This window comes from Chrysochloris asiatica, unplaced genomic scaffold (assembly GCF_000296735.1).
Source record: "Chrysochloris asiatica unplaced genomic scaffold, ChrAsi1.0 scaffold00031, whole genome shotgun sequence".
NCBI lineage: Eukaryota > Metazoa > Chordata > Mammalia > Afrosoricida > Chrysochloridae > Chrysochloris > Chrysochloris asiatica.
In genome coordinates, this window is record NW_006408549.1 from 15,039,636 (window position 1) to 15,062,033 (window position 22,398).

Here is a 22,398-nt window from a genome sequence, read left to right on the forward strand (position 1 = left end):
ATGATAGACAAGGTCAATATCACCAGTCAAAACAAGACCGGGGGCAAACTGTGGAGTAGACCATCAATTGCTCAGATGCAAGTTGAGGCTGCAGTTAAGAAAATTAAAATAAGTTCATGAAAGCTAAACATAACCTTGAATGTCTTCCATCTGAATTTAGAGACCATCTCAAGAACAGATTTGATGCATTAGAAGCTAATGATTAAAAACCAGAAGAGCTGTGGGATGACAACACAAATACCATACAGGAAGAAAGCAAAAGACCAAAATGAATGTCAGAAGATACTAAAACTTGCTCTTGAGCACAGAGAAGCTACAGAAACTGGAAGAAATGAGGAAGCAGAGAGTTGAACAGAAAATTTCAAAGGGTGGCTTGAGGAGACAAAGTAAAATATTATAATGAAATAATTGAAGACCTGGACATAGAAAATCAAAAGAGAAGAACACAATCAGCATTTCACAAGCTGAAAGAACTGAAGAAAAAAGTCAAGGTACTAAAAGATTCTATGGGCAAAATACTGAATGAGGCAGGAAACAGCCAAAGAAAATGGAAGGAATACACAGTCACTATACCCCACCCCCCAAAAAAGGTTGATGCTCAACCATTTCAGGAGATAGTATACGTTCCAAGTACTGAAGGAAGAAGTCTAGGCTGCATTGGAGGTACTGGCAAAATCAAAGCTCCAGGGATTGACAGAATACAAATTGAAATATTCAATAAAACTGATGCAGCTCTGGAGCTTCTCATGTGTCTATGCCGAGAAATTTGGAAGACAGCTAATCTGGCCAACTGACTGGAAAAAATCCATATCTATGCCCATTCCAAAGACAGGTAACCAAACAGAATGTTAAAATCATCAGATAATATCATTAATACCACATGCAAGTAAAATTTTGCTAAAGATACTCCAAAAATGGTTACAGCCGTATATCTATAGGGAGCTGCAAGAAATTCAGTCTGGTTTCAAAAGGGGATATGGAACTATAGATATCATTGTCGATGTCAGGAATGTGGAACTAGAGATATCACTGCTAACATCAGATGAATCTTGGTTAAAAGTAGAGAATACCAGAAAGATGTTTACTCGTGCTTTATTGACTATGCAAAGACACTTCACTGTTCGGATAATAACAAACTATGGATTCTTGGTGTGGTGTTGCAGGATAAGTACTCGACCACATGGTTGATTTGAATTGCAAGGCTGGCAGTTCAAACTCACCAGTTACTCCTGGGAAACCCTATACAGGGTCTCTATGAGTCAGAACCAACTCAATAGCACTTTAACATTTACACTTAACAACAACAATATGGATAATATTGTGAAGAATGAGTACTTCAGAATACGTCATTGTACTCATGTGGAACCATACATAGAGGCAGTTGTTTGAACATAAAAACAGGATACCGAATGACTTAAAAGCAGGATTGTATCCCTTTACCATACTTGTTCAGTCTGTATGTTGTTGTTGTTGTTAAGTGCCATCGAGTCGGGTCCGACCCATAGCGACCCTGTACAGGGTTTCCGAGGGTGTAAACCTTTACGGGAGTAGAAAGCCTCATCTTTCTCCCGCGGAGAGGCTGGTAGTTTCGAACCGCTGACCTTAAGGTTCACAGCCCGATTCGTAACCACTACGCTACCAGAGCTCCTTATGAGAAACTGATATGAAGAACATGGCATCAGGACTGAAGGAAGACTCAATAACAACCAGCAATATGCAAATAACTCCACTTTACTTGCTAGAAAAAAGGAAGACTTGAAGTACTTATTAATGAAGATCAAAGAATACAGTCTTCAGGATGGACTGCATCTAAATACAAAGATAACAAAAATCTCCACAACTGGGCCAATAAATAACATCATCATAAATGGAGAAAAGATTGAAGTTGTCAAAGACTTCATTTTACTTGGGTCCACAATCAATACTCATGGAAGCAGCAGTTAAGAAATCTAACGACATATATCACTAACCAAATCTACTGCAAAAGACCCCTTAAAGTATTAAAGAGCAAAATGTCAGTTTGAGGACTAAGGAGTGCCTGACCTAAGCCTCAGTATTTTCAATGACCTCATATGAATGCAAAAGTTTGATAATGAATAAGGACTATGTAGAATAATCGATGCATTTGAATTATGGTGTTGGCAAAGAATGTTGAAAGTATCTTAGACTTCCAGAAGAACAAACATATTTGTCTTGGAAGAAGTATAGCCAGAATGTTCTTCAGATGGTAAAGTAGAGGCTCAGGTAAAAAGAGAAAGACCCCCCAAAGAGATGGTATGACACAGTGGCAGTAACAATGGGCTGAACCATAACAATTGCAAGTCTGGCAAAGGGCTGGTCAGTGTTTTGTTCTGTTTGCATATGGTTGCTATGAGTCAGAACAGACTCAAAGGCATCTAACACCAACAACTGTACATATTTTGTTGTTTTTCCGGTTTCCTTTTCGAAGTTCTCTTTGTTAGTGTAGAGCAGGGCTGGGGAATGTCATTTGGTCTGAGCTTGCCAAGGCTACCATAGGCAGGACTCGAAATTCAGTAAATCTAGGAGATTTTTTTCATGGCAACATGCATTTATATTAAATGATTATTATAAATCTCAAAATGGCCCTTGGCAGAAAAACATTTCTCCACCCCTGGTGTAGAAGAATCCAACTGATTTATGTTGATCTTGTATCTTGCTACTTTGCTGAATCTTTCGATTAGTTCCAGTAGCTTTCTTGTAGAGTCTTTGGAATTTTCTATGTATAGGATCATATCATTTGCAACTAGGAATAGTTTTTGCTCGTCCTTACCAATCTGAATGCCTTTTATTTCCTTTTCTTGCCATATTCCTCTACCTAGGTGTTATAGTTATCTGTTGATGTTGTTGTTAAATACCATTGAGTCTGTTCTGATGCACAGCAACACTGTCCAGGGCTTCCAAGGAGAGGCTGGTGGGTTTGAACCACTGGCCTTGTGGTTCAGTGCATTATCCTGCAGGACCACACTACAACTCCTAAGACTTATAAATACAAGTGGGTGACATTAACAAATATAAACTTATTTTCTCACAATTTAGGAGGCTAGAGTCCATACTCATAGTTCCATCTCAAGGGCAAGGTTTTCTCTTTCTTTGTTGGCTCTGGGAATGGTTCTTGTCTGTAGGCCCAACATTTCTTGGCGATCTTCATCCATCTTGGAATCAATCTTCCCCTGGATCTAGAAACTTCGCATTGCAGGGACCCTGGTGCTCTGAAGGATGCACTGCACTCCTGGCTCTTCTTTCTTGGTGGTTATAGGTCCATCCCTTTCTGCTCACTTATGTCTCCTTTCATTTTTGTAAGATAAAAGATGTTGTAGGCCACACTGTTGGGAAACTCCCTTACAATCTATGAGATTAGGACTTCCAATACAATGTTGAATAAGAGTGGTTATGAGCTGTATCCTTTTGTCTGATTTCTGTTGTCAAGAGGAATGTTTTCAGTCTCTAAACCCACCAACCGCTCCTCAGAAACCCTAAACTGGGTCACTATGAGTCAGAACCGACTCAAGAGCAATCATTTAGAATAGTGTTGGTTATTGGTTTTGTATAATTCTTTTTATTTTTTTAAATCAAGAATGGGTGTTGTTGTTTAGTGCCATTGAATTGGTTCTGACTCATAGCAAACCAGTATAGGGTTTATGAGGAGTGGCTGGTGAATTTGAACAGATGACCTTGCAGTTCAAACCGACCTTGCAGTCTAGTGTTTATCCTACAATAATATCCTTAAAAAATGCATTTTAACTGTACCTATTAAGGGGTCCTGGTGTGGTGCTGTGGGCTAATAACTCAGACTGTAAAGTTGTTTGAACTCTGAGGTCAGTGGTTCAAGCTCACCAGCTGCTCCTTGGAAACCCTATACAAGGTCACTATGATCAGAATTGACTTGATGGCACTTAACAATAAACAACAAAATTAAGATGATAATGTGATTCTTTTTGTTTGTCTTATTTATAAGATGATTACATTGATTGACTTTTCTAACGCTGAACCATCCTTGCAAAACTGGTATGAATCCCGCTTGCAACGATTTATTATTTTTATTAGATAATGTTGAATTATATTACCTAGAATTTTGTTCAGAATTTTTGTGTCTATATTTACGAGAGATATTGATCTGCAATTTTATTTTATTATTTGTGTGTTTGAGTGTGCGTGTGTCTGTTGCCTTTGCCTGGCTTTGATATCAGGGTTACGTTGGTTTCATAGGATGAACTCAGGAGTGTTCCTTTCTTTTCTTTTTTCTTTAAACTTTTTATTGTGAATTGAATGAAGGATTATAGTCAAGATCATCAGTTGTACATTCAACAAATCATACACTTTGTTTCATCTCAATGACTGCAATCCCACCATACAGTAAGAGTTATCCCACTGCCATCCTGTTTTCCATTTCATCCCTCTTCCCATCCTTTATCAACTTTGTCCTTAGGTAAATGTTGCCCTTTTGATATTGAATGATTGACCATTCCATGGTGAGCATATCTTGCTAGTGCTGTTGTCCCCACCATATAGCTATCTATTGCTTGGGTGAAAATCCAGACCTGAAATGTGGTCAAGAGCTATAATCTCAGGTTCCTTGGTCTCTTTCTGACCAGCAAGCCCAGTCTTTTTCTTATAATTTTGAGTTTTGCTCCACATTTCTCCCACTCTATCCAAGACCTTCTAATAAGATCCCTTTCAGAGCAGTAGGTAGTGGTAAGCCAGGCACCATCTAGTTCTTCTGTCCTCAGAGTCATGGTGACTAATGTCCACATTGTCCACTGGTCCATTGGACTAGTTCATTCCAAGCATCTTCAAATTTTTATCACTCATCTTTCTTCTGCACAAGGAGAGACTAATGTTTGCACCTTAGATGGTTGCTCATGTGTTCTTTCTTTTCTATAATCTGAAATGCTTTGAGTAGTACTGGTGCCAGTTCTTCTCTGATTGTTTGTCTAAAAGGAAAACTAACCTAGCTCTTCTCAGAGGTACACAAATAAACTTGCTCATTGTTAGCTTTTGTTAAACTAGCTTACAATATGAAGAATGATAACATGAGGGGGCTTCAAAAAAATTCATAGAATTAAAAGATAATGGAATTTTTCCACAAACTCTTTTAATTTCCTTCATACAGTAAGGAATGCACCTCATACAGTTTGCTCAGCATGTTAAATGCTGCACACAACATATTCAATATGTATTAGTCATTACTGTTGCTCTTCCCATTAATGTGTTTACAATATTCTAACCCTTTATAAGTGTTGCTCATCTGCCAATAGTCAGTCCCTATTCTTAAAGAAGGTCAGTTCATTGTGTAATAACTAGTTACTTTACTGAGACTTGTTCAATGCATACCATGACTGATTGAAGGAAGTAGCACCTATGTCTACTGGGAGCAAGAAAAAAGGCTCCCTCAGGAGGTGATATTTAAGCTGACATTTTGAAAAAGGATTAGGAGTTGCTAGGGGTCAGAGAGCAGAGCAGGGAAGATTAAAGGAGGCCAAAGACAACACAAGGGGACTTCAAAAAGTTCTTAGAAAACAGGAATTAAAAGATAATGGAATTGTCCCACAAACTTTTGAAGCTTCTTTGTAAAGAGTGGAAATAAAGCTAGGAGAACAGCTCAGGCACACAGGCCAGTATGAGTAAAGACTAAAGGATAAAGACACAAACTTATTCAGGATGACTTATTCAGTATGACTGTGTACAATAAAGTATGTGAAGATCGCTGATAGGAGTGCGGGCTGAAGAGTCAGGTGTACAGTTAGTGAGCACCTCCTATCTGCAGTACACCCTGCAGGGATGCAAAGTTGAGCTACGCAGGCTCACAGGAGGCAATCATCCCAACAAAACAAAGATTAATAGTGTACAGACAGGGCCAAATCATCACATTCTAATCCTTCATTTTCTAATTATCATCTGACCTTCAAAAAAGGTAATTATCTCTATTTAAACTTAGATTCTATTTCTGAATAGAGTAACACTTCTTTCTATCTCAAGCAAATGTTTGATTCATTGCAATGTTAAGAAATACTAGGAATCTACTGAAAGCAATGGAGTCCTGATGTGGTACTGTAGGTTAATATGCTGGACTGCAAAGTCATTTGAACTTCAAGGTTGGCAGTTCAAGTTCACCCTTGGAAACACTATACAGGGTTGCTATGGGCTGGAACTGACTCAATGGCATTTAACAACAACACTGAAAGAAAGAAGTCTTGGTGTGGTGCTACTGGATAATGCAGACCCTGGAGATTTAAGACAAGCATTAGACCACAACATTGATTTGAACTGGAAGCTTGGTTCAAACTTACCAGTCACTCCTCAGAAACCCTATACAGGGTTGCTATAAGTCAGAACTGACTCAATGGCACTTAACAACAACAATAGAAAGAAAAATACCAGACAAAATATTTTATTCAATAATATTGAAGCTCAATAAATACTCAACACAAACCTGTGGCAGATCCCACTTGATAATGAGGACACAAAATGCATAAGACATTCTACTGGAGAAGTCAGTTACACAAACTAGATTTAATGATATACTACACAGAATTATATCATGCCCTTTCCTGTGCCCCTACTCTATTGTACACTGCCTTCCATTCAGAATCTTTAGTACTACATGACATTCAATTATTAGTGTGCTGTATTTTCATTGGATTGGATTTTTATAAAGCTTTAAGAATGCACAAAGTAAGGAATGATTAATTATATCTCCTATAATAAGAAAACATCCAAGAGGAGGTGATATGATGAAAGCCTTGAAGGTAGGCAAAATATCACAAACTCTAACAACAGCATAATCCAGAAATATAGGGAAGAAATTATGTGGCATCTTAAGGATATATGGAGTAATTCAATGGAAATTAAAGCACAGGAATAATAGACAGAAAGGTCTAAGACTATGAGTTCTGGTGAGGTTGAGGACTGTTCTATTTACTTCACTATCATATCCCTGGTACCTAGTACAGTGCAAAGCACACAGAGCATACTCAACAAATATTTATCTATTGAGTGAATTAATAAATAAGCAAATGACTAAAGAGGTGAAGAACAAGTCTATTTAGAACATCATACTGAACTTTGGCTTTGATAATAGAGTATAATAGAAAAGAATCTAAGGCTTTTGGGTAGGTGGTAGCATAGTCAGATACATATTTTTAGAAGAACAATTCTGGTAGGAATACAGATTTTAGAAAAACTAAAGGAGAGATTCATAGGGGAGAAACATATAGTATTATTACAGTAAGCCAGGCAAGTAATGATGAGAATCTGTATCATGGCAAAGGCAGAAGAAAATTCAGCGTATGACAGATTCAAAGGGCAGTTATATACTGCTAAGAAAAGGCCACTAGACCTAGCACGTGATCACGGACCTATATTAGTCCTATTAATCTTGTACAGTAGGTACCATAAAAAAGCATAATGATATGTTTACCAGAGGTCAGGGAGGACACAAATAATGATACAGAAGAGAGTGAAAAAGAAAGCTATATAGTTTTTCAAAAAACCTATATATGCCTACCTGAATGTAGGAGTCCTGGTGTGGTGCTGTACAGTAAGCACTCAGCCATAAGGTTGGTTTGAACCACAAGGTCAGTGGTTCAAACTCACTAGCCACTCCTGAGAAACTCTATACAGGGCCCTATGAGTTGGAACCATCTCAACGGCGCTTAACAACAACAACCCAGATCTACAATTAAATAAAATTTTAAATAAAATTCAGCCTCTCAGTCACAGTGGCCACAAGTGGCTACTGGAGAATACAGATTTATAGAATATCCCTATCACTGCAGACAGTTCTGTTAGACAGTGTAGCTATAGACAAATAGAACTCATTCAGGAGACAGACTGTTTCCTGGTGAATCTGAATCAGTCTGTAATGTCACTTTTTCCTAGGGAAAAGCTGCATGTTCAGTGGCAGGATTGAGAGATTAGCACTCACTTGTTCAAAGCTTCTACTCCAGCTTTGGCAGAAGAGCTTGGTACTACAAAACCTGACCCAGACTCCGCATAGATGGTGGTAATAGCAAGAAATGCTGCTCCTAAAATTGTAAAAGAATAGAACAGATTAACAAAACAGCTGGAACAATATTCATCATGAAAACACGGCTCACAAAGGAATAACAAAAACTACTCATTTTTTGCAAACTTGACTAGTCCTAAATTGATGGGAAATTAATAAAATTGTTAGATCTTGTTACTAATTAATTGTGCTGTGGTTCAAGACAATCCAATCAGTGCTCACTTAGAATTCTATACCAGGTGAATACATTGCTATTGTTAAGTGCCACTGAGTCAGTTTCAACTCACAGGGACCCTGTATAAGGGTTCCGGAGAAGCAGCTGCGGAATTTGAATCGCAGACCTTGAAGTTCAAATTGACCTTGTGGTCCAGGGTTTATCCTACAGTGCCACACCAGGCCTCCAGGTGAATAAATAGCATCGTCCAACTCTCCAGGCTATGACATTCTAACTGTTTATACGCAGCCAATTTTGCCTCATAGCGACCCTAGAAGACAGGGAGAACTGCCCCATAGCATTTACAAGACTGTAATCTATGAAAGCAGACTGTCACATCTTTCTCATACAGAGTAGATGACAGGTCTGAACTGCTGACCTTTCAGTTAGCAACCAAGTACTTAACCACTGCACCACCAGGACTCCTATGTTGTTATGACATCCTGAATAAATCAGCTAGGCAAGATTGCCATTTAATTAACCATTTACTTAAATAAGAATAAATTAGAATCAAAACTAAATAAATTGGGACTTCTATCTCCAGAGAGGATATACTTCTGCCTCTACTATAAAGTGCTAGAAAACTGTATAAAATATATGAAATAATCATTTTCAGACACTGTACAACAGATAGTAAAGGACGGCAATCCCTAAGGGAAGAAAAACCAATGAAATAAGCCCTAATATCACCTCAGTTTTTTTTGTCTAAAGTTTTATATATACAGATTTTGTCACAAGAAAGGGATGCCAAAGGAAAACTTCGCTATCTCATTGAGTTGAGAAGACAGAGTTCAGAGTTTGGGGAGACTAAGGAAAGTGCACTTTGTAGCACCTCCAAGGAGAAGAGTATATGTGCATACCATTACCAAACTGGAGTTGATTCTGACTCATAGCAACCTTATGTAAGGTTTCTGAGACTGTAAAGTTTTACAGGTGCAGACAGCCTTATGTGTCTCCTCTGGAGCAAATGGTAAGTTTGAACCACCAACCTTACAGTTAGAAGCCCAATGCTTAACTCACAATACCACTTCTGTTTTGAGTCTGCTTGAACTTGAGTCTTGGACCTAATACCAACGTGTGAAAGTTAGGGTGAAATTCCATGAGTTCAGACAAAGAAAATTGCTGGGTAGCTGTAAGCTAACAACTCCCATAACTCAGAGCTGAAAGAAATATGAGTTTTAGGAAGCTACGCTGAACATCCAGAGCTTTCAGAAAAGCCAGTCATTAGAGTAAAAGGCTATTCTCTGTAGTTATTGTTAAGTGCTATGGAGTAGCTTCCAACTCATAGCAACCCTGTATAGTGTTTCTAAGGCTTTAAATCTTTGCAAGAATAGAGAATCATGTCTTTCTCCAACATAGTGGCTGGTAGGCTTGAACTGTTGACTTTGTGATTCACAGTCCAGTTCTTATCATACAGAGCCACTGCACTCCCAAAAGGCTATTCTAGATTTACCCAAATAAAGCTTTAAAATGAGTCTTAATATGATCAAGCTGTCATACAAGTAACTTTACGTGAAAAAAATAAAACTCAACACACATCAAAGAAAAATAAAATTTTAAGACATTAAACATTCAGTTTACAGTAAAAAAAAAAATTACTATGTATCAAAAGAAACAGAAACATAATCAGAAGAAAAATTAGTTAATAGTGTTTCCAAAATGACAGAGAAGACAGAATTAACAGACAGAAACCTTTACAACATAAAAATAGAACTTAATTAAACTTCCAAAGATAAAACAGTATCTGAAATAAGATATTATATTGATGAGCTTATTTTCAGGAGAAAAAAAAAAATTCTTGAATGTAGTGTAGTGAATTATTTATGTGTCTTCTAGGCACAGTCTATAACTCCACCAAACAACGTTTCTACCCTGGTGGGCCTGGGTAAAGAGACTGTTGGAGAAGATACTGTTAGGATGACATGATTCAGCTGTAAATGTTAACAGAATTCACTGTAATTGTAAAAACTTGAAACTCTAGTATGGGTATAACATGAACCATCTCAGAAGCAGGAGGAAGGATCTCACTATCTTCAAAGAAGAGCCAGGAGATGAGTCCATCCTTTGGACCCTGAGTTCGCTATGTATTGAACCTCTGCAATCCAGGCACAGAAAGCCGTGACACTGGAGGAAGGCAGAGGAGGGGCATCAGCAGAACCAAGAACCAGAGCATGAGACAGAGCAGTGGACTTCCCAACCCACGGAGCAAGTAAAGTTGAGTAACTTTGGGCAGGAAGCTTGCTTATAGAGTGGTGTGCCCTCCAGGATCTTAAGTGGGTGAGTTAGAGCCAAGTGCCTTCTGGCTGAGGTGTACAGTGGAATGGTGTGTCCTATGGGTATTTATCAGCAGCTGATTGGAACATTTTCTAATCCTGTATTGTAACCTGTTATCTTCTCTATTGAACCCCATAACGCTGAGTATGGTGTCTGAGTCCTGTGTGGCTATTGCAATGGATTACCAAACCAAACTGAGGAATTATGGGAGGAATGGTTGGTGCTTCTTATTATTGCAATGAATGTGAAGCTAAAGAAATAAAAATAATAAAAATAAAACTTCCCCAAATGAAAGAGAAAAAGGGGTAAAGACAAAAATGGAATCATAGCCTCAGTAATCTGTAATAATATCAAGTGTTCTGACCCATGTATAACTGGCATCACAGAAAGAGGAGGACAAAAAAATTACTTGGAGAAATAAAAGCTGAAGAAGATTTCTGAGTTTGGTCAAAACCATAACCTATAGATCCAAGGAGCAAAACAAATTCCAAGCAGGATAAACACAAATAAACCACACCAAGGAATATCATAAAGAAGTTGGTCAAAATCAGCTATAAAGAGAAAATCTAAATAGTAGCCAGAGGAAAAAATAAAAACTTAAGGGAACAATTCTGTTTAAAATTTCAATAACCTCTAATCAGAAACAATATAAGCTAAAAGACAATAATGGAATGGCATTATTAAAGTGCTAAAGAAGAAAACTTGTCCACACTGAATTTTGTATTCAGTGGACACAGCCTTCAAACATGAAAATGATCTTGTCCAGACAAACAAAAGTTGAGAGAATTTGTTGCCAGTAGACCTGCACTGTAAGAAATGTTAAAGGACACAATGAACATAATCACTGGCAAATTTTTGTTATACATATATTTTTATAACAATTACTTTTTAAAAAAAGAAATGTTAAAGGAAGTTCTCCAGGCTAAAGAAAAATGATACTAAATAAGAGCTCAGGCCTTGAGAAGGAAAGTAGAATGTCAGAAACAGTAAATGCTAAATACAAAACATGTTTTCTTATTTTCTGTATTTCTCTGAAAGATAATTGACTTTGTAAAGCTAAACTAAAAAGTGACAATATACATACAGTGACCGAATATGCATGGAGCACAGTAGGTTCTTAACAGATTTGCTGAATATCTAAAGCATAAAAGGATAACTTTTGTCTCCAGAGAAACCAGTCATTTTCTACTTTTTATTTATCCACACTGGGTAAGACAATACTCTAAGTTCAATATTTATAAAAGAGAATCAAAATGTATTCATATAATTTATAAAATACAGAATATTTCAACAAACTTAAATTTGAAGAACTAAAAGGAAAATAATTTAGAGGATATCCAAATAAGTTTTTTACTTCACATATTTTGCTTTCCCTCTGCATTTTCCAAATTGGAAACAAAACTCAGCACATCTTACTGTACATGGGGGCGGGAGTAGAGGCAGGGATACCATTTTGAGCGTATGAAAAATAGGAATGGTTATGTTAATCATTCTGGTAACTCTTTTCAGCCTTTCAAAGCTCTGAAAATTATTTAGCTTCCAAAACCTTATTTTGAGAAAGAAGAGGAATATAGGACATTAGTGTATTCATTATAACATACTGACAGCAGATGCTAACAGCATTATCCTTCCAGCAAAACTATAAGAAATACTTTGGAAAATGATAATTACCTATATACTAAGCAAATGTCCCAATAGAAAGTGTACTATCTTCTTATAAAGATTTAACAGCAACACTTCTGGTGGCATTGTTGTTGTTAAATGCCGTCGAATCGGTTCCAACCCATAGCAACCCTGCACAGGGTTTCCAAGGCTGTAAATCTTTACAGGAGCACAAAGCCTCATCTTTCTTCCGCGGAGCAGCTGGCAGCTTCGAAATGCTGACCTTGCGGTTCGAAGTCCGATTCGTAACCACTAGGCTACCAGAGCTCCTTTCTGGTGGCATAGGAGAGAAGTTAAACCATGTGGCGCTGTAGGATAAGTACTGACTGGACCGCGAGGTCAGGTTGAATTTCAAGGTTGGCGGTTCTAACTCACCAGCCACTCCTAAAAACCCTATACAGGGATGCTATGAGCAGAAACCAACTCAACAGCACTTGACAACGAAAACAACATACTCATATAACACAGATACTGAAAGTGGAAGTTATTTTCCTTTTCTCTTTCTCCCTTTAAGTTTTATTTTCTCAGCCTAGGAGATTTGGGTAGGCCATTGCTTAGAGTAGGACACTGCTGGTTTTAATTCTCTCTGAGTGTAAAAACCAAAACTGAAGCCCAATTTCAAGTCAATTCTGACTCAAAATGGCCCTACAGAACAGAGCAGAATTGTTCTATAGGGTTTCCAAAATTATAGATCTTTATGAGAGGAGACAGCCTCATCTTTCTGAAGTGGAAAAGCAGGTGGTTTTGAACTGACAACCTTGTGGTTAGCTGGCTCATGCTTACTTACACCATTGCAGCACCAGCATTTCTTTGAGTGTAAAAGGGAGGTAAAAGTTTTGAATTTGAACTTTCCGTGGGTTGAATGGTGCACAGCAAAATAATCAGCAGTTGGACTTCAAAACATGAAAGTCCACTAGTGCTAAAAACTCAAAGTAAAGAATTTCCAAAACCCAGTGTTAGTCTCAGATATATTTCTCTTTATGTAAGACTGTCAATTATTTCTTTTAGAATAGTTGCCCATGAAAGAGGTTTCTAATGGCCAAGTGCAGACAACAGAAATGAATCTATATCCTCTAGTCAGGTCTAGACCATGGCTAAGAGGGACTATAATTGAGATCAGTATTAGGCTAGCCATCCTTCATTCTTCCAAAATAGAAAAAAAAAAAAAAAAAAGTAACAAAGAAACACTGTTGATTTAAAAAGATAAACTGTGCAAGATTACATTCCAGTTTCAAAGAAAACTAGAAAGCTTTAAATTTTCTTTTCAATATAAATCAAGTTGACATAAAATCAAATCGATTAGCCAATATAAATTAAGTCAATTCTAACAATTTTAACAGAATAGAGCTGCCTCAGAGGATTTCCAAGGCTATATAATCTTTACATCTCAATGTTAAGAAAACAAAAATCCTCACCACTGGACCAATAAACAGCACTCTTATCAATGGAGAAGAGATTGAAGTTGTCAAGGACTTCATTCTTCTTGGATAAACCGTCAACACTCGCAGAAGCAGCGGTCAAGAGATCAGACGACGTATTGCATTGGGCAAATCTGCTGCACAGGAACTTTTTAAAGTATTGAAGAGCAGAGATGTCAGCTTGAGGACTAAGGTGCGCCTGACCCAAGCCATGGTATTTTCAATAACCTCATATGGATGCGAAAGCTGGACAGTGAATAAGAAAGATCGTAGAAGAATTGATGCCTTTGAGTTGTGGTGCTGGAGGAGAATACTGAAAGTGCCGTGGACTGCCAAAAGAACCAATAGATCTTTTGGAAGAAGTACAACCAGAGTGCTCCTTGGAGGCCAAGGAGGCTAAGCTTCGTCTCTCCTACTTTGGACACATTGTCCGGAGGAAACAGTCGCTGGAGAAGGATGTCATGCTGGGTAAGGTGGAGGGTCAGAGAAAAAGAGGAAGACCCCCAGCGAGATGGATCAGCCAGGTGGCATCATTAATGGCATCAAGTGTGGCAGCAGTAGTGAGGTTAGCCCAGGATCGGACATTGTTTCGTTCTGCTGTGCATGGGATCACTATGAGTCGGTTCCGACTCGATGGCAACTGACAACAACAACAACAACATAATCTTTATGGAAGCAGATTGCCACATCTTTCACCTGAAGTATGGCTAGTGGGTTCGAACCACTGACTTTTGGTCAACAGTTGAGTGCTTTAACCACTGCACCAACCATAGCTCTCTTTTCTATATAAATTATGAAAATTAAAATAATAAGCAGTTTTAGTCTAATGACAACAAAAGATGAAACAGTGAAATACATTTCACTATTTATACAGAAAGGAGTCCTGTCATGGCATTGTGGGTTAATGTACCAGACTGTGAAATCGTTTGAACTGCAAAGTCACTGGTTCAAGCTCACCAGAAGCTCTTTAAAAACCCTATACAGGGTCACTATGGGTTGGAACCAATTCAACAGCACTTAACAACAAGAAAAAAATTTATATATAGACAAATCCATTGCCCTTGAGTCAATTTTGACTCATAAAGACTGGTCCTGTAAGACAGAGCATTCCCAGTCTTGGTGGATAGGAAAGGAAGACTTATAAATATAAAATGGTAACAACATGGACATTTGATTGTAACAATTAAATACTTTTAAGTCATCTTTTCCTCATTCTACTTAAGATAAAAATGGTGCTTTGTTTTCAGAAGGAAGTATAATTTTGAGATCCACAGAAAGATGAGTTGAGGACATAATTAACACTTCTTCTAATTATGCCTTCAGCATTATTAATAATGGAAAAAGAACATGACCAACTGATTTGACATGATCACCTGGAATGGTAGCAAATGTACCTTCTTTCAAAGCAGGAAGAGTAGAACAGAACTTGCAGTCATTCTACTGACAAATAGGAAAAGTTTTATTCTTCTTTTTATGCTATGTGGTAGGAGGAAAGAGCCAAAAGAATTAGTGTGTCCTGAGAAGTAAGAGCACTTGCAGTCCTGATGGGTAGGAAAAGAATTATATGCATAAAACGGAAACAACATGGAATATCTTTTTAAATGCTAAACTGCTCATTACTGCCTCTCCTTCGCATAAGAGTGGGACTAGAACTAGGCATGAATATTCTGTACAGTTTAAGTAGGGACAGAAAAATGAGTCTAGTTAGAGGGGCTATCAAAGAGATTCTGACTCATAGCAACCCAATATAGGACAGAGTAGAATAGCTCCTTAAGGTTCTTAGACTAAATTATTACAGGAGGAGTTTCATCTTTCTCCCAGAGTGACCAAAGAGTTTGAACCTCCAACCTTGCAGCTAGCAGCCCAATGCTGAACCCACCAGAGCTCCTAGAGGATAAGTAAAGTAACAGCCAAACAAGAACCTATTCTAGAATTATGTGAGTCTGAACAGGCTGAGCCAGTCAAGTTATGGAGAATGAGGGAAGCGTAAACAGTCAGAATCAGTGTCTATGAATCCAAAAATAAGAATGCTTTGAAAATCATTTTTGTATTTACAATTGACATATTAATTATATAATCTGGAAGAACAGCAGGATGGCTAAAAACCTTTTGTTTTCTAATCATTTATTTTAACTGAGCTGCAAAAACAGTACAATGTATTTTACTTTGATCAATTTTTGACAAAAGTACCAAGATAATTCATTGGGGAAAGAACAGAAAGCTATTGAAGAATAACAAGGCAGCTACAAGCCACCGCATAACATGGATGAACCTTGAGGATATTATGATGAGTGAAATTCATAAGTCACCAAAGGACAAATATTGCATAAGACCATTATTGTAAAAGCTTAAGAAAAGATATCCTTACTAAAAGGAGAAAAAAAAAAATTTTGTTGGTTACCAGGGGTGGGAGGGAGGGGATGGTAGAGCACAAGATAGGGAATAGTTACGTCATAGCTAGTGTGCTGGGGAGGGCAATACACAAGAAGGAGAAGGGAATGCAAGAACAAGGTAGATAAGGGAACACTTAGGCAGATTTGCATGGGCTAAATGGGACAGAGGTAAATAATGATGTATGCTCAACCTTGGAACAGTAAGATTCTGTGATTCAGGGATCGAGGCATAGTCTGACTTGGTAAAAGAGGGGAAATAATGTTAAGATGCTTGATTGTCTTATGCATATTGGTTTCCTTTGCCTACTACTGTAAAACAGATACTTGAATGGGAAAAAAAGAATATCAGGAAACATAATTACAGAAAGCTTATAAGCCCGTCTTCAGCCTATAACTCACTGGAATACCTGAAAGGGTTCTAGAACTTGCCCAGTGAAAGAAGCTTCTTGGAGAGCCTTTGTAGTATATAGATAAGACCTTATGTGTAATTCCTAGCCCCATCCAAAACCTTCTGAGGTTGAACTTTCCCACTTGAAAGGACAAGCAGGCCAGTCTGGAGCTATAGAAGAATATAGAGGAATAGAAGATACTTCTTAAAAGAAAGACCAGCAAGAAAAATCAAAGTCAAACTAAATAAAATAGCAGTCTGATTAGCTACTACAAGGACAACCAAGTTGTTCACCAGAGAGCCATCAAGGGAAGCAACCAAGTTCCTTTAGGACAAACCCCTCTCCAAGACTGAAACTCAAAGGGATCACAGGAGCAGGCACATAAGCTTTCTGGCAACCATGCTGGTCTCCTCATGAGTCGAAGTGGGGGAAGGCAGCAATGAAGATATGGGCTGAGCCTAACCATATTCCATAGACCCCCGTTGACCTGGAGATGAGAGAGAGAGGAAGGGCTGGTTGATCCCAAGTATGGTGAGACCTGGGGACTCCTGAGCCTATGGACAATAACATAGCCACGGAGTAATACAGCTGAGAGTGAAGCATCCAGCTGATATGAAGTGACGGTAGATGCACAAGAAAACTCAAACTTGCAAATAGTACCCATTTGATCTAGCTTCAATGGCTTGATAATCACAACTCAACTAGAAGATTTTAAAATTTTGATAATGGAAACAAGTGTAAATTGCTATAATTTGATGAACTTGACCTATACTTATGGATGAAGCAGCTCAAAATACCAACTGAGAGGAAAGGAGTCTTTATACTACCTCTTCTGTATGCAGGGTTGATAGGGACAGATAACTTAGACATTGGCTACCTAAAATAGGGGAGCTAAAAAGGCATGAAGTGACTATCTTACAAGTTTTCAAGAGGGAGTTTGGTTTCAGAGTGTGCAGGGGATGGTAGATTCCCCCTGAATCGTTCTCCTGTTGTCTAAATTGATCTAGTGAAAGGAGATGGGGATAATATTCATATGATTCAGTAGTAATTGTTATCATGATTAACTGCGATTGTCACAACCGTAAAGGTAGATGTTTTACAACATAAAGGGAAGAGTAGTTAATCTTACATTCTAGGACAGAGGACCCTAGGACCATCAAGGGAGAAGAGCATGAGCACAACCATATCCAGAGAAGCAGCGACACCAGAGATAGAGGCAGAGATGATGATGTGGAAAGATAGAGTAGCTGAGGACTCTAGCCTCATAGAAAGAGAAAGGCTGTGTGCTGGCAGCCTTCCAGGAAGCCGACTTGTAAAATGTGCCCTTTGGTTGTTTAAATGATTATATATTCCTGAGTGTTTTTGTGTACATCCAAACAAACAAGAAAAAAAAACAAAAACAAAAAACAGAGGTAATAGAAGCAAATACTGTTGCGTTATGATGCATGGAGGGGATTGTAATAATTTCAATGAAACGAAATATGATAGTATGAGTGTAAAACCAATGTTCTCCCATGTAAGCTATCAGTCAATTCCCAATAAAAACTTAAAAAACAAAACAGCTATATGCAAAAAATGAACCTCCACCTCACATCATATACAAACATTAACTCAAAATGGACTGACCTAGATGTAAAAGCTGAAACCACAAAATTTCTAGGAAAAAAAAATTGGAGAAATTATTTGTGGTCTTGGGTTAGGCAAAGATTTCTTAGATAAAACTCAAAAAAGCATGAAAAATTTCTTTAAGTTGGGCAACTTCAAAATTAAAAACCTTTCCTCTTCTGAAGGCATTATTAAGAACACAAAATATCTGAGAGAAAATATCTTCAAAACATACAAATGATAAGAGACTTGTATTCAGAATTTTGTTGTTGTTGTTAAACGCTGTCAAGTCGGTTCCAACTCACAGTGACCCTATACAGAATTTCCAAGGAGTGGCTAGTAGGTTTGAACTGCCAACTTTGTACACAGTAGTCTAGTCTAGTTTTATCCCACAGCACGACATCAGGACCCAGGATACATGAATTTTAAAACTCCTTCAATTCAATACCAAGAATAGAAATAACAGAAACAAGCCAATTTAAAAATGAATAAAATATTTGAACAGTTTATCGAACAGTATGATCAAATAATGAATAAGCACATGAAAAGATGTTCTGTACCATTAATCATTAAGGAAATATGAAATACCATTAAGCAAAGAACATCAAAAATTTGAAAAGATTGACTGTGTTGGACAAAGATGTGGAACAACCGCAACTCGTAAATAGTTAGAAATGTATTATGGTAGAGTCAGTTTGGAAAAGAGTGTTACAGAGTCGTCCAATTTTAAATTTCCTCTGCTCATCAAAAGACACTGCTTAAATATAGGCAAGCCATAGACAAGTAGGAAATATTAAAGCATATCTGACAAAGTACTAAGTCCAGGTTATATGCAGAATCTCTATACATCAATAATAAGCCAAATATGCCATAAAAAAATGGGTTCAAGGAGAAAGTCATCAATCAAGGCAAAGAAAGACACTGGAAGGAGTATAAGTGTTAAAACCAACAGAGGTAAATACTATTCTATATACAAGAGAGGTAAATACTATTACACATACAAACCTGCCACACAACAATAATCTAAAGGTGGATACATACATTGATATGAAAAATCAGCAGATATGAAAGGAGAATGGGACTATATTAATGAATTAATGTATGTTTCACAGAGGACATGTCTACATATGCATTTACATATCCATTAACATAGAAAGAGCACATAGAGGACAAAGTTATGAAAAATTCTTAGTAATAGCCAAATTATGTCACTGGAATGAGTCATGGAGCCTGGGGGCTCAGGACCATACTCTCAAGGGAAATCAAAGTCAATTGGCACAAAATAGTTCACAAAGGAAATGTTCTACATCCTACTTCGATGAGTAGCAAGTGGTATCTTAAAAGTTTGAGTGGCCATCTACTCTGCAACTCTTAGTTTCTCCCCTCCTAGAGTAAAGAAGAGAGAAAAAAATCAAAGATACATGGAAACAATTAGTCCAAGGGACTAATGGCCAACATGAGTCCCAGCTTTCACGATCAAGACCAGAGCTACATGGTTACCACTACTATTCTGAAAGGGATCACATTAGAAGGTCCTGGATAAAGAAGAAAATAATGTGGAACAAATGCAAAATCTAGACCTAGGTTAGATAGTGACTAATAGAACCCTTGAGACTAAGGCCCTCCTTAGTCACCCTTCAGGGCTGGAACTGAACTCCCCCCATAGCTCAGTTTTCAGTTAAACAATAGCCAGGTCTATGAGGGGAGCAATAACACTAGGGAGGTCCAAGTTCCTTAGAACAACTGACTATCTGAGGTCAACATGGCAACATTTGACAATAGACAAAGTTCAGGAGGCTTAGAAAAGAAGGAGGCATGAAAGTAGGAGACACAAGGTAGAATCAGAATGAGTGATATTACATTGTGGGGACTATACTCAATGACATGAAGCAAAATGTATATGAATTGTTGAATGGAAAACTGAACCTTCACCCAATTCACAATACAAAGTTGTTGTTTTTTAATGGTGGGTGGGATATGTTCTGAAGTTTTAAACATGATGAGGACTGACTGGAAGGTGGCAAGAAGAGACTTTTGGGGGTTATGGAAATGTCCTCTAGTGTACCTTCTCAGATATCTCATATTGACTTTCTACTTCTGATCAGATCCTCAGTTTGCTGCTTCCAGATTTACACATTTGGATATACTTTAAAGATCATGAGCTCCTAAACTGCCTGACTGTTAAGCCAATACCAGAATAGACCCAGGACCAGTACTCTCCTTAGATGAGTGGTCCAAGTAAGTCTCCAAGGAGACATCATCAATAAATGACAGGTATCTTGGAAGAATACAAACTGGCTTCCATCTTTTAAAGACTTATCTATTATATTTTTAATGAAGCCCATAGAATTTTAATCCAGTGTGATGAATAAAAATAGATCAAAGTCTATGTTAGAAGGAAAGACAATAATGAGAAAAGGGAAATGCAGACAGAAATCAGGAGTCACAGAAATGGACAGTGAGCAAATAAAGGAGACAATTAGGCAGAGACACAGTGTTGAAAGAAAACAAGATGAAGAGAAAAATGAAGAACCAAAAGGGAAGAGATGAGCAACAGAAATAATTAGAGAACTGAGTAAGATGTGAAGAGAAAAATCAGACTAAAGAGAGAAAGACACAGAGCCCAAGGTCCTGTGTCCCTCAAGCCCACCACCCTTTTCTGTCTCCCTCTCTAATCATCCATTGCTTCTGAAAAATAAATACATAAAAATTAAAAGCAAAAACCCTAAATTCCAAATTTAAATCATATCTACTTTGTTGCAGCTGGGATTTTAATTTCAATGAGTGCACAGAGACAGGACAGAAGCTCATAGCAAAAAAAAAAAGAAGAAGCAGCTAGTGCCTCTCTAGCATCCAACATCCCTCTGCCTGCCCCACGTTCTTTCTCAAGCTGCTTCAAGGACTATCCATACTGCACTGAAGAAAGAAACTCGACAAAGCTACAGAGGAACTAAACAACACAATCAGCCAACTTGACCTCATAGATGTATACAGTGAGCATTCAATCCAACAACAGCACAACACACATTCTTCTCCAGTGTGCATGGAACATTTTCCAGAATTGACCATGTATCAGGTCACAAAGCAAGCCTCCATAAATTTACAAGCATCAAAATTCTACAGAGCATCTTCTCAGACCACAATGCTATATATAAAACTAGAAATCAACAATAAGAAGACCAAAGCAACAAAGCCGAATATATGGAAACTGAACAACACCCTGCTGAAAAGCAACTGGGTAAAAGAAGAAATTAAAAGTGAATTCACAAAGTTCCTAGAAACCAACGAAAATGAAAACACAACATACCAAAATCTTTGGGACAAGGCAAAAGCAGTCCTGAGCGGACCATTTATTGTGATAAATGTGCACATCCAAAAAGAAGAAAGAACCAAAATCAACACGTTAACACAACATCTTCAACAATTAGACGCAGACCAGCAGAGAGAATCTACAGTCACCAAAAGAAAGGAAATAATAAAGATAAGAGCAGAAATAAACGAGATAGAAAACCGAAACTATAGAAAGAATCAACAGGACAAGAAGCTGGTTCTTTGAAAGGATTAATAAAATTGACAAACCATTGGCAAAACTAACGAAAGAAAATAGGGAGAGGACACAAATAAATCACATTAGAAACCACATGGGTCAAGTCACAACAGAACAAATGAAATCAAAAGGATAATAACAGAATACTATGAAGAGCTGTACTCCAACAAATTCAAAAACTTAGATGAGATGAATATATTTCTAGAAAAACATGACCTACCTAAACTTACTCAAAATGAAGTAGAAAACTTGAACAAGCCCATAAGAAGAAACTGACCAGGCCATCAAAAAACTTCCAGCCAATAAAAACCCAGGCCCAGATGGATTCATGGGTGAGTTCTACCAAACATTCAGAGAAGAACTGTCACCAATTCTACTCAAATTATTCCAGGACATAGGAGAGGATGGAAAACTCCCTAATACTTTTTATGAAGCAAGCATAACCCTCATATCAAAACCAGGAAAGGACATCACCAAAAAAGAAAACTATAGACCAATATCCCTCATGAACATGATGCAAAAATTCTCAACAAAATCCTAGCCAACAGAATCCAACAGCACATCAAAAGAATAATACATCATGACCAAGTGGGTTTCATAAAAGTGATGCAAGGATGGTTCAACATCAGGAAAACAATCAAAGTAATCCATCATATAAATAAGAAAAAGGAAAAGAACCACATGATCATATTGATTGAAGCAGAAAAGGCATTTGACAAAATTCAACATCCATTCTTGATTAAAAAACACCCAACAAAGTAGGAATTAAAGGGAAATTCCTCAACATAATCAAGAGCATATATACAAAACCAAGAGCCTACATCATGCTCAATGGAGAGAAACTGAAAGCCTTCCCACTGCAAACAGGAA

General features: G+C 37.7%; 1 protein-coding gene across 1 annotated transcript in view; it reads right to left on the reverse strand.

Annotated features, from left to right (window-relative positions):
* DECR1 (2,4-dienoyl CoA reductase 1, mitochondrial) overlaps positions 1 to 22,398 on the reverse strand; it is an 86,007-nt gene that overhangs the window by 14,468 nt on the left and 49,141 nt on the right. Inside the window, exon 9 of the mRNA XM_006859258.1 lies at positions 7,946 to 8,045. Within this exon, the coding sequence (XP_006859320.1) occupies positions 7,946 to 8,045 (100 nt within the window). The remainder of the gene's footprint in view (positions 1 to 7,945; positions 8,046 to 22,398) is intronic.